General features: G+C 36.0%; 1 protein-coding gene across 8 annotated transcripts in view; it reads right to left on the bottom strand.

Moving 5' to 3' along the window:
- NAALADL2 (N-acetylated alpha-linked acidic dipeptidase like 2) overlaps nucleotides 1-13,798 on the bottom strand; it is a 1,419,153-nt gene that overhangs the window by 326,654 nt on the left and 1,078,701 nt on the right. For all 8 annotated transcript variants that reach the window (XM_056808005.1, XM_016424651.2, XM_016424653.2 and 5 more), the window contains 2 exons: nucleotides 6,498-6,590; nucleotides 3,077-3,282 (listed from right to left, as the gene is read on the bottom strand). In XM_056808005.1, the coding sequence (XP_056663983.1) occupies nucleotides 3,077-3,282; nucleotides 6,498-6,590 (299 nt within the window). The remainder of the gene's footprint in view (nucleotides 1-3,076; nucleotides 3,283-6,497; nucleotides 6,591-13,798) is intronic.

The following is a 13,798-nucleotide window of genomic DNA, read 5'->3' as shown; positions in this document are numbered from 1 at the left end:
TGCAAGGAAGCCATGATCTAGCAAATCCAGGACTAGCCATTTTGTCAAGAAGGCCTGATATTCAGTCCTGCTTCTTACATCCTAGTCGTGTCAGCAGTTAGATCTCTTTACCTCTCTCAGTGCCTCCCAGTAACCCTCTAAGACTAAGTTGCAGAATGGGTCTGATCAGCCTGGTTACATAAAACTCCTTTCCCATGCTGGCAAAATCACAGGTCCAGTCCAAAACAGAAGAGTCAAATTCATAAAATCCAAGCATGCTCAAGGAGGCTTTATCCAAGGAAGACTTCTTAGGTAGAGAAGTTCATTAAAGGGCTCAAGCAGTCCTTTAATGAATAGAAGGATTTGAACAGGTATAGATAGATTTGGAGGGGATGCATTGTAGGCACGAGGGGAAAAAGTGTACAAATGCATGGAGGTGGGAAAGAGAAAGGCAAGAATGAGAAATAGTAATATTTGGAGAGATGTTAAGAGTGCGAGAAAGTCAACATTCAAGTTTTTCTTCTGAAACACAGTGGCCAGGTGACCCTTGATTGTCAGAAAAAAAATGTTCTTCAATGAAATGGGACTGATCTTCGGTGGTAGAGAGAGAGTTCCCTCAGCCAGCAGGTCAGAAATCATTGAGATAACAAGTCCTTTCCTTATCTCTTTAGATTTAATGAAGGAGAATAACTTGAAACAGGCACGATGTTTATTTTGTCCCCAAAACAGCAAAGAGCTGATGAATGTTCTTTAACAGGGAGAGTACCATGGAAAAATCAGCCTATTAGAAAGTCAGTTTTTGTCAACCATGGGAAGGACACATTGGTGGTGATACAATGGGAGAGTCTTCTATGTGTCAGCACTTTACAGATATTATCTTATTTGATGCTCACAAAAACCCTGGGAGGCTGAGGCAATTATAATCTCCATTTTTCAGTTGTGAAAACCAAGAACAAGTGACTTGTCCAGGATCATACAGCTCTAAGTTCTTGAGGCTGGACTCAAATTGAGATCTTCCTGATTCCTGTCTCATTGCTCTATTCACTGCATCAGCCATGTTTTGGGACTGGATCCTTCTTCATCAGAGCCATTACATTTCAGAAGTTGCTCATTTCTAGAGCTACTCAGTCCTAGTGAATCCCATCCGTCTGCTTGTTTAAGTGTGGCTGTGGTCTATATGAGTGAGAGCAAGGCTACCAGGCTTCCTTTCTTTTCCTTTTTTTTTCTCATGAGCTCTTGAGATTGCCTACAACAATCAGACCTGGCTAGGGCTTCCATGACACCTTTATTCCATAGCATGATCTGAGTCACTCTCTCGCCCATGGTGGGCATGTGTTAGGGCTCTATTCTACTGTAACACGTTGCCTTCAGTTGGACCAGATCACTGCAAAGACCTTTGCCAGTTTAAATTAAGACACACTCGTGGACATACACACGTACCCCTATAATTCTACCTGTACCTAAAATCTCAATGGTCAGAAGTTTAAATAGAAATTCTCAAAAAAGACTGAAATGAAAAATTTCCAGAAAATAGGTCTTATGGGAAAAAAAAAACTGAAAAAGGTTGCTCTTTCTTCATATTTATAACCCTATTCAACTGCAACAGAAAGTTCCAAAGAAAACGATGTCACAAAAATAGTTGCTTGACTTTTCACATCTTCAAAGAACAAGATGAAGGAGTTGAAGTTTGAGAAGTTGGCTCTTTTTTAACTGACATCTTCCATCTTAAGCACAAGTTTATGAATTTAACATGTTTTATCTTTTTTTCTCCTATAATATTCAGCTGAATTAGTTCTTTGAATATGGAACAACCATCAGCACTTTATTTACATAATGATGATATTCAAATGACCAAGATAGGACTAGATAAATTTCCATAACCAGAATTTTGTACATTAACGTTGAGCTCCTACTTTCCTCTAAATCAAAATGACCCATTGATCAAAGGCACTGGCTAATGATGTCCATTATGTCATTCTCTAGACAGTGTTCGTGAGCTTCAAGAAACTCACCTGGCAGCAAACATTTGGGTCTTGAGGCTTTACAAACATCTAGTTTTATTTTCAAATGACAAGTCTATTGTTTGGCTTCAGGACTGTACATAAAGACTCCTCAGTTCAGTAATCAACCAGCCAAAAAAGTCATCCAACAAGCATTAATCAGCTTCTGTGAATCTGTCACTAAGCAAAGCACCAGATATACAAAGAAAAATCCTTGACCTCAAGTAACTTAGCTTCTAAATTGTCAAGGTTTGAGCTGTCTCAACTGACACAAGGGGAGAGGGTCTTGTGAAAACTAGAGCGGAATAAGGGAAGGACATTATTTTATATTACAAATACTTAAAAACTGTAAATGAACCTGACAAAAGACCTACTTTTTTGGTCTAGATTTGAGTCAGTCTGACAAGAATTTTTAAAAATATTTAAAAATTGTTTTGTTAGTACATTGTCTTCTAGCAGATTTATAATTTTCTCAAAAATGTTATGAATGTAGGAACAAATAATATGAAGAATTCTGAAAAATGTGGGAAGGCTTATAGCAAGTGGTCCAAAATGAAGGGAAGAACCAGGAGGGAAAATATATATATATATATAATAAGAATAATAAAAAAATGAAGTACTTGTAACATAAAATAAATACCTAGAGGTTGTATATTATAAGATATATAATAAATAAGGGCACCAAACTCAGGGCAAATACAATAGACAATATTAGGACCAAAGTATTAAAACTGAAGAAATAAAAGGAACCACAAAGTGGAAAGTGATATGTCTTATCATTCAAAATGACTTCTCAAAAGAGGTTTTGGTTAACCGTTTTCATAGAAATATCATTTGTTGGCAGGGAGGATTGCTTAGATTCTCAAAGAAGGATGGTCAGAAATAGAAGGGCCCACCTGGTTCAACTCTATCATTTTACAGATTAAAAAGCTAAGGTCCAGAGAAATTAAGTGATTTTTGTTGGGAAATGCTTAATTTAAACAAAAATGCATCAATAGTTTTGGTATTAAGTAACCAAACCAAAAAAGAAAAAGAAATCCTCCCCTAAAAAAAGCATAAGAAAAGGCACAGTGTACTTTCCACAGATTCCCTTTTACCTCTGCCCATTCGTAGGAACCAATATTGCCAAATGTCGTTCCTCCCCATGAGGAAAAGATGATGGTCCGATCAGGTCTCCAGCCTCTTTTCACTTTTAACATCAAAGCCTGGATGAACGCCGTAATAATGGCAGTCCCACTGGCCCATTCTTGTCCATTGTAACCATAAGGGCTGTGATGGTGGCTGCCCACGATGACATACCGATCTAGGAAGAAACATTTTAACAGTAAAGTGTCAAGAATAAATTCATTGGCAAACAGTCTATATCTTGTTATTGGACAGAAGAGCAGTAATTGAGTCAATATTTGCCCATAGTATTTTTGGTCCATTCTCCTGGTTTACAAGGATCAGTGTGTAAACAGCTGCAGGTAGGATAGTTCAGTGATTTATCTAGAATTAGGAGATAGCCCACTGTTCTTTGAAACATTCATTAATCAAATGCACAAACGTGGCAGCAAAAACCTTTGTGTAACATTTTCTAAAAGTGTCATGGGAGGTGGCCTATAAACAGCCTCTGTGTGTTCATAAAATATTAATTAACTGTTGCCTGATGGGTCATCTTTTTATGGAGATTTGGAAACATGGCCATTGTAATAAAAAATATCAAATAAAAATGGATTATCTTATAAATTCCTTTCTCCCCTCAGGGTTAATTGGTTTCTGTAATGTGGCTTTACTATGTTTCTCCTCTTTTCCTTGCTAAATGAGAAGTGGACATTAAACTGAAGAATTTTTAAATCTTTTTTTCCATGTAAAACAGAATATATTCAAAGTAGAGTAGGGTTTCAAATCCCACTTTTAACAACAGACTAGTCATTTGATCCCTCCGAATCTTGGGCAACTCCCTACCTGATGACTGATAGATGAATTGTAGTTTGTCATGGTGGAGGGACAGTTTCCACACCAACAAAATCATAAACCTTTGATATGTTGCATTTATTTCAACCAGATGTTCAAAATTCATCAGGCACGTTCATATCTAACTGATTCAATAGGTCCTCTTGGCTCATGAACACACTGTTTACTTATGTTACTCATCACAGTTCTAAATGAGAAGATACAAATAAAACGAGTGTGCTTCTTTGACTCTTGCTGTTATTGATTCTAAGTCAGGCACAACATGTGTTTGACCAAGTGACCCATGAGAAAGAACTTATTCAGAGGGTCATAAGCTTCTCTGCTAATTCATAAGATCATAGATTTAGAGCTAGGAGACACCTCAGAAGTCATCTGGTCATTCTCTTATCTTCAAAATGAAGGATCTTTGGACTTCTATTTTTAAATTCCCAAACTATCTCAATATAATTAAATTCCTTTTTATTTGCATTTCTTTAGGGCTTATTTGTTTTGTTTTATGCATTTTAAAACATGATCCTTAAAATAAACTTTTCTCTCTCTAGACCAGTTTTTTCATCTATAGCTTGATTATTAGTTATCATAAATAATTAAATCCATTAAGTTGTGAGTTCCTTAAGGGAAAGAAATATGCTTTGTCTTTTTTTTTCTCTTTCCAAAGTTTAGTAAAGTACCTGGCACGTAGTAGGCACTTAATAAACATTTTTGGATTTACAGAATAAAGAACTTCTTAAGTCTCTGATTTCTGACCCTGCTTTTGTTACTCACAGCATGTTCTATTTCAAAGGATGCCTTAAAATTATTTTAAAATTTTAAAAAAGACAATTCAATTTTTAAAAAAACCTATGCCTTTACAATAGATGCATAGATGCTAAATGCACTGGTGCTGTAGTTAAGGAAATTCAGGTGACACCTTTTGGGTTAAGTAGGCTTTTCTATGATTTCTTGGAGAGAAAGAGGGCCAAGTAAGTATTGTCATGGTGAGTATGGGCACTGATGTTACACTAACAAAGTCATTTTCCTTGGCCAACTTTCTATGAGGTTCAAGCCTTTAGCTGTAAACCTGGGATTAGTAAATGACATTGAAGGGTTTAATGTTTTACTTTATCTTCCAGATGTGCCCTAAATTTATGACTTAAGATTGTGCTTACTCTTGTTAGGCTATATATCAAAAAGTGTAATATAACTTTGTGACTTACTTTTATGTTCAAAGTCACCTCATTAGGACGTTACTAGATGGAGTACTGAGACTGGTCTTGTTAGTATTCTAATGAAGAATAAGTTTTAATCCCTGAATAGTTCCAATTATAATGCTGATTTATATCAGTTTATTTTAATTTTTTTTTAAGATGGAACTTGAATAGAAAATAACCTCTTCTTTTATTATCCGAAATAAAGATAATTTGTTCCGCTGATTTCCTAATAGCAATTGACAAATACCGTAAGGATGATGAATCTTACTAATGCTTCAACTAAAGATCTTCTGATGGAAAATCATTTTATTGAAAAGGTCCAAATTCAATAGTTAAAATTACAAGGAGCATTTGTTTCTTATGTCTAAGACTGTTGAGTCATTAAGCATACAGGCTCAAGGGTTACTCAGGTTTCTTAACTGTAAATAAACTTCAGAAAGTCCATTACTACTTCTGGACTTAATAGATCTCCTAGATACCAGTGTACTGTCTAAAGCTCAGAAGTCTTCATTCTTCTTGATTAGCAACATGGGGGCCAACTGTATTGGCTTCCAATGAGGTCAGTTATTCTCCACTGTCGAGTAAGATCCCAAACAACCAAACCAACACAGAATAGACAACAGAAATATACAAAGTAAACTGTCAACTGCACCGTACAAAAAGACTATAAAATAGTTACACATGGTTGTGCCTCCCAATGTGTTTTGAAAGAATTATTCTTTGTTTCTTATATTATATGGATATTTGCCATTAATGTATTGAATTGCAAAGTAGACGATCTAAACACATTTGAACGTCTTGCTAATTATGCACATTATCTTCCTCTTTTTGTCCGTTTTGTTTGTTATTAATATTTTGTTTTTGCTCTGTTTCTTTTTTTTATTAACATTCTTTTATTTGGTCATTTCCGAGCATTATTCATTGGAGACAAAGTTCATTTTGCATTTTGTTTCTTAATGTATACACATTTTAAAACAATGATTCAAAAATGTATTAAGCATCAACTATGCACTGGACTCTGCGATGAGTATTAGAGGATTTTGAAGTTAAAATGACATAGCTTTTATTAACCCTAAAGAAGCTTGTATTCTATTGGACAGTCCAAATCCCAGTCAGCATGGAACTTACTGTATATTCTTCCAAAGATATTACTAAAACCAATGTCTTTTAAGTATACAATGACAAGCACATGAAAAATATTGTGGCAAAGTAAGCCAACATTTCACAGAACAAACAAAAATATTAAATTTGAAAATCATATGATTCCAATCATTTCTAAGTTGGGCTATTAAATTATAGTATATGGAGGATTTACAATTATTCCATATTGGTTTATAAGAACTTCAGTTTATCATCGCTTGGTTTTACTTACCAGGAAATGAAGCGCCCTTGAGATAACCAACAACATTGGTCAGTGTCTTGTATTCAGTGACCGTCTGAACTTTCATTGTGACGATTCTGATTTCTATAAGGGAAGATGCATCAGAGGGTAATTTTAATGTAATTATCCTACCTTTGCTTCAATTTCTTCTCTTTTTAAATGCTTTTCTTTACTCAAAACAAGAATGTGTAATAATGTCTCATTTAACTGAGTTCAACAAGGAAAGTGGCATGCCACATAATTGAATTTTTCAGGTAACTTTAACCACTCATTTTAATAATGCAGCCTTTAAAAGAAATCTCCTTACACACACACACACACACACACACAAACACACAAGCACAAATCATATTCAAAAAGAATAGAGAACTTGGGTCAAACACAATGATGAATCAATCTGTTGGAACTTTCTCTTTTCAAAATAGAAGTGATGGGCTACATTTGCAGACTATAATTTAACAGTGCCAGTCATTGTCAGCGTATCAGATTTTTATTTTAATTCTTTGTTATTGTTACTGGGGAAAAAGGGAAAGAGAGCCCACTAGAAAGCTAGTATTATATGAAAAAACCAAATGTATTAATAAAACTATTATATATTTGTGTTATTTAAAGTTGAGCCTACTAAATCTATTCAAAGTCAGTGAGTCATAGAAGATAGAGATCCTGCTTTAGAATCAGGAAGATCTGAGTTCAAATGCTACCTCTAATATAGATTATCAGTGTGACCTTAAGCCTAGGTCTTAACCAAATCCCAGTGCTTTGAAGCCTCATGTGTTTTTTTTTTCTGTCTTTTTGTCTTCCTCCCCCCTAAACTAGCAGCAATGGATCACTCCCTGCTTTTACTAAAATGTCTCTCTCCCTACCAAACTAGTTTGTGGTTTCTAATCTAATATAGGCTGAGAAATGAGATAAAAAAGCCTCTTAAATTGTGGATAAATAAAATAAAAAGAGCAGATGGGATTTGAGTGAAGTCTGAGAAGTTCTTCTATGGGTAACATGAAAAAGCTTTAGTTTCTGGCCTTTGTTAGATCTATTTTGGTTCCTCAGAAATTTCTCTCTGTCTCTGTCTCTCTGTCTCTGTCTCTCTCATAAACATGAGTTGCTATTCTTGTATCATCTTCAATGAATTTTATAGCTTTTTCTGATGTTGGATATTCCCAGACTACTTGTGCCAGTCTTCAGTGATAACTGTTCAGCAGATACTACTAAGTTTATTCACCTAAGCTGGGAGGGATTCTTGGCATTGACTTAACAAACTAATAATATACAAATATACAAATACTACTAGCCCTAAAGAGCATCCCTTCTTTAGGATTCTTCTTTCATTCATAGTATTTCCAAGGCCTAGAACAGTGCCTGGAATACAGTTGTTGCTTAAGAAAGTCTTTGATGAAGCACTGATTGGTTCTAAACAAGCTGTCATATGGAGGGAATTCAGGGCATCTGAGAGCTCGGGGACACGGGAGCTTTTCTCTCTCTGGCTCATTCTCAATGAAATGGGACAATCATACGAGGGTGATTCTAGTCTTCATCCTGCTACACCCAAGAGAAATTGTCTTGGTCTTAAAGGGTCAACTGAATTTTGGACAGAAATTCACTTGCAATAGACCAACAGCAATAACTTAATAGTGAGGAGGTACAATGGACAGAGTACTGGACCTGGAGTCAGAGAGACTCATCTTCCTGGGTTCGATACTGGCCTCAGACATTTACTATTTGTGTGAAATGAGACAAGTTACTTAGCCCTGTTTGCTTCAGTTTTCTTTTCTGTAAAATGAGTTGGAGAAGGCATGGAAAAACACTTGAGTTTCTTTGTCAAGAAAACCTCAAATGAGGTCATGAAGAGTCAGAAATGACTCCACCACTATAGCTTAAATATTCAATTTTTGGATATTATCTAATATGATTCTTATAATAATCTAATAAAGTGGATACTCTAAGTACCTTTATTTCCATTTTACAGATAAGAAAACAGAGGCTCTGAGAATTTCAGTGACTTATCCACAGTTAGAAAGCTAAATATTAGAGATGAGCGTCATCCATCACCTAACTCAATATATTTTTACCACATGAAGATGAAGCACATAAGTCACCTTCTTTAGGAGATCTTTCTGTTTCCTCTTGGTTATTTTCCAATATATTAACTTCCAAGGTTATATTCTATCATACACAGCACATATATGTAAGATATGTACACACATATATGCGGGCATATATACATGTATGTTTCATACACATATGTGTGGTTTCCCATATATACTATGTGTGTGTGTGTTTACATGCACATTTTATACATGTACATTCTAAATTTGCTTTTTCTTTCTATTTTGAGAACTAAGCACAGTGCCTGGAATATAGTAAGCACCTAAAGTTCTCATTGACCTTTGCTTATGTGAATAATCCTCCATGTATCCAGTGTAGGAGCCGTTGATCTGTTCTTGTTCAACCTTGTTCTGTTGAGGAATTTTTCACAGGAAGTTGCCACTGCACAGTTTCTTGGAGCCACAGGTGAGAGCGGAGGGCCAGATGGACCAAAAGGTGGATGATCAGCCTTAACAAGCTAGTGGAGCCAGTGGAACAGGGAAGGCAAGGTTGCCCTTCTACTATCCTGGTATCACGGCAACTGATCCCATAAGGTAGCTGGACTAGCAGGGCTCAACTATACTAGGAGGATGAAAGACCCCTCATTGCATCTTCTTTTTCCTTTTTTGAAGAGTTGAGCAAACATTTATATCCAAATAAGTATGTCCAGTGGCAGAGGCAGCGTTGTGACTCCCAGCGGTCTGGAATCTTATCAGATAGAATAGTAGGCAGAGAAATTTTCTCCATCAAAGAAGACTATCAATGGTAAGAAGAAAAACCTAAGCCTTGTGGCCAGTCACCATGGATTTGAGGGAAGAGCACAGAACCAAGAAGAAAAGTCACAACATTTATTGAGGAATCTCAAAAATTGCTTCTGATTTTGATGATGTTTTAGTATCCACCACCCACGGGAGTATAATAATTGATTTTAGTTAAGTCCCAGAATCCTATTTAAGTCTTTCTGGCAAAATGAACTTATGAATGTTTTCTGTTTAACATTTCTTTTGAGTGTGGGAAATACCTGTCCCACATCTAATTTATATTGTATGCTTAGTAGATTTCTTCTTCTCTCTTTGGGGACATTCTAGATATGAGTCAAAACTCAAGTTTTCATGAAATTGGACTTGGGGACCAATCTAGGACTATAACAAACCAAATAATATGAAAAAAGGTGCTTCGTTCTTCTCATTAGAAGTCAGGTTTTCCCCTAAGGTTGAACATATGTTCAATGGGTAAGTGAGTCCAAGTGAGAGGGACCTCTGAGTTAAAGATGGTGATGGGTGAATAACTAACTCCAACATCTTCCATTAGAAACTGCCATGAAAATTTGTATGTTTATAAAAAAATCTTTTAATATAATGATCTATATATTTAGGTTCATTTTGTGCTGAATTATGCCCACTACTGGAAATAACTGAAGGAGAAAAATTTAAAAACTAAAAGGCAGTTATATACAAGATAGCTAGGAAGGGAGGGAAGGCACAATGAGCTGGGCTAGCAGGGATTTAGAATGGCTTCATGTTGTAGAGGAAAGCCCAGGAAACTTTCCGAATCAGTTTAAAATACTAAAACTGTATTTATATGCATGATATATTCATTCAAGCTAGCATCTCCCAAGTCTATATTTGTCAAATGTTTTACAGTTTTAAAAGTGGCAAGATTTAATGACAGTTTTGGATGTGAAATATGACTTCAAGCCTCCAAAATCTGCTCCTTTCCAGGGAACTCTTATACTTGTGTGGGTTGAAGAGGTGTCAATGTCAAAAGGTATGAAATAGGGTGTCAATTTCTGCTCCCCTACTTCAGCACACAGGAAAAAAGAAGGCTCATCACTGTATGGCAGCAACCAATCTTGTTGTGTTTCTGATCTTATATGCTAGTTTCATGCCAAGATCCTTGGAAAATCTCCATTCTCCAGATGCTCTGTTCCTCCTCAAATCTGACTTAGGTTATTAGGAAGTCACTTCAGTGTTTGAGTAGAAAAAGAACCAGCCTGCTTAGTAAATCCTGCTACTGGAATAGAATGAGAAATAGACCATGGTTGGAATCTTCTTGCTTGGCCAGCTCCATCATGAATTCTGGAGACAACAAGGAATCATAAGGAAAAGTTAAATTGAAATATAAGAGTTCAAATGATGTGGCTTCTTGGTAACAACTATGAGTCACATGACACCTAAGTCTCTGAAGAATTAAGAATGCATAGCACTCAGAAGGCCACGTGGAGAAGGGCAAGGGATGTAAACAGGCTCCAAAGGGACAAAAAAAGAAAATCAGGATAAAAGACAGTCAAAGAAATGGAAGAGTGAAAAAGATGGGCTGGCCATGTGGCAAAGGATAACCAGGGAACAGACTGTGTGTTTCATTGGTATCCTAATGATGCCAAGAGAAAGCAAGGAAAGCTACCTCCCACAAGATAAGGATTTTCTTTTAACAGAGAAAAAATAGTTGGGGAAAAAAATAAATTATTCTGGAAGAAGGTGCTCCTCTGGGAATAAATATAAGCTACTTGACAAACAGCTATGTGGATTGTGAGATATATGGGTCTGGAGTTGGGAAGGGCTGAGTTCAAATCTAGTCTTAGATATTTACTGGCTATGTGATCCTGAACAAATCATTTAACATCTATCTCAGTATCCTCAACTGTAAAATTATAATAATAGATATTACCTCCCAGGGATACTATAGGGATTAATGTGATAATATTTATAAAGCTAATAGCATAATGCCTGGAACATAGTTGGCTCTTAATACTTATTCCCTTCCCCAGATTTCCCTTGTTTGGCACTTCATCAAAACCTTCCTTTTTCCTACCTTTCCAACATATTCCCTTAAAGTGTCTCTTTTCCCACCACAACGTACACTGCAGCCCAGTAATAAGCTGGATGTTGTTTTGCCCCAGAGAGACTGGTTTGTCTTTTCACTGTCTGTCCCTAAGTCTGGAAAACCCTTCATCTCCCATCTTTATCTCTTGGAATACCTGGTTTCCTTCAAGACTCAAATCTAATACTTCCTTCTACACAAAGACTTTCTTGATCCCCTCAAAGCTGCTAGTGTCTGTTCAGTAAAACTACCTTGTATTCATTTTGTATATATTCTGAATACACATACATACAAATGTCTATGTTTCTGAACATGTTCATATGGAAATATTATATCCTCCATTAGAATGTAAGCACCTTGAGGACAAGGGCTGTTTAATTTCTCTCCTTGTATTCCTACTGCCCAACATAGTGCTTTATACATAAGAGATGGTTAGCCAAAGTTCATTGATTTCCTGAGAACTAACACTAGTCATTATAATTATAAATCATTTGTGTCATTTTAGTGATCTTTTTATTTATATTTTTCAAAGTAGAAAGCAGAAAGCCATATAAGTTTGAGAATTGACAGATTTATTAAAAAGAGTATGATTAAAAACATAAAGTACTATAGAAGTAATTTTTAAAAAGAATGGAAAAAATACGAAGTACTTGTTAAAGCCATTGCTGGAAAGTGAGGGGAAGGTTAGTCTTGTGAATAAGGAGAGAACTCTGGGTGTGGAAAATCGCTTCATGATTGAGATAGCATCTTGTCTATAATTTGTAGTTTTAGGAAAATGTCTGGGGTGCTGAAAGGTTAAATGAATTGTCTGTAGTTTCGTGGTCAAAAGAACCAAGAATTTACCAGAGGAAAGACTGGAGCTCAGGTCTTCTCCTCTCCCATCCTTTTTAGTTTAGGCTCTTTTGATTCTATTTGCAAGGCATCTGGAAAAGTCATTCCTACTAGCCTTTGTGGGGTATGCATTATTTCCGGCCAGGAACCTGTCAACCTTATATTGTAAGCCATGATTCAGAATTGCACATCCCATTCTTAGAGATCCCTTCTCAGCCAGCTGTTCACTTCCAAAATTGTTTTCTTATTCATATTTTGCCTTCATTGAAGTAAAATATTGAAGTAAAACAAACCATCCTGTTGTCTTCAGTTTCTTGTCATTAAGAGGGGGCTTAGAATCCAGGAATGCTTCTTCATGTGGAAAATGGGAATTGTACTCTGCTCCATCAGAACTCATCTGGAGCATTGGGCTCAATTCAGGATATCACCGTTGAAGGAAGATGTTGAAAAGATAGAAAGTAAACGAAGGGCAATCAGGATATTGAAGGGTATTGAGAGGAAAAACTTCAGCTAATTCTAGCTCTGAAAATGTGGAAAAGCTGACTCAAGAAATAGTTCTCCTTTCCTAGAAGCTATTGACCAAAGTATAAATGATGACTTCTTGGTATTTTATATTGGGGGTTCCTTTCATGTATAAATTGGACTTGATGGTCACTTAGATATTCTCAAACTATCAAATTCTGTGATTTCGTGATCACCACTCCCTTCTTCAGAGATACTCCGACCTTTTAGAAGAGTGGAGAGTGTAACTAATATCTTTCTGGCAAGATGGTGATCAAGTGGGTCTTACCATATGTTATACCATTGCTCCCTAGGATATACTCTTCTTTGCCATTGGTCCTGATGCCAGGTTCTTTCGATCCCCAAACATTGCCATCTGATGGGTGGTCATTATCTAAGAATTATTAGTCTTTATCATTGGACTTAAATACAAATGTAGAAATGACTAGCAGATCTTTCTCTCTGCTCTTTAACTGAACCCTTAAAAACATGTTGTCTTCCTTTAATATAAATGTCATAACTGAGACTGTGTTCTTTAAAATTGTGCTAGCACAGTGTTTGGCACATGCAAATACTTAAAATATGTTTTTCCACTCAATCCTATTCTATTCCACTAAAAAATAATTGACATAATGAAAAACAAAAAAAAACAATGAAGTCACTCATCTTTCCTCTTTCTCTACTAGTGATCTAAGGATTGAAAACTAATAATAATGGAGGGATAAAGAGTGTTTTAAAATTTGGAAAGTACTTTCCATACATTATCCCATCTGGGATATCAGCTCAATGAGACAGATACAGCAGTAAATGTCATTCCCATTTTTTAAAAAAGAGGAATTTATGTTTCAAGAAGTTGCCCCAGATCATACACAATTCAAATTCATATCTCATAACTCCATTCCAACACACGGCTTCTGAGAAATTCTCAAAATCAAATCAGAATTCAATTGAATTGAATAAGCTCAAAGGCAATCAAGATCCCTGATCAATTCTGACCTCATAACCTCTGGGCGATAACAAATAACAGAGATGTATTTGAAAGCAACAATCCTTTGTAT

This window comes from Monodelphis domestica, chromosome 8 (genome assembly GCF_027887165.1).
Source record: "Monodelphis domestica isolate mMonDom1 chromosome 8, mMonDom1.pri, whole genome shotgun sequence".
NCBI classification, from domain to species: Eukaryota; Metazoa; Chordata; class Mammalia; order Didelphimorphia; family Didelphidae; genus Monodelphis; species Monodelphis domestica.
This window is presented reverse-complemented; position numbering and strand designations above follow the sequence as displayed.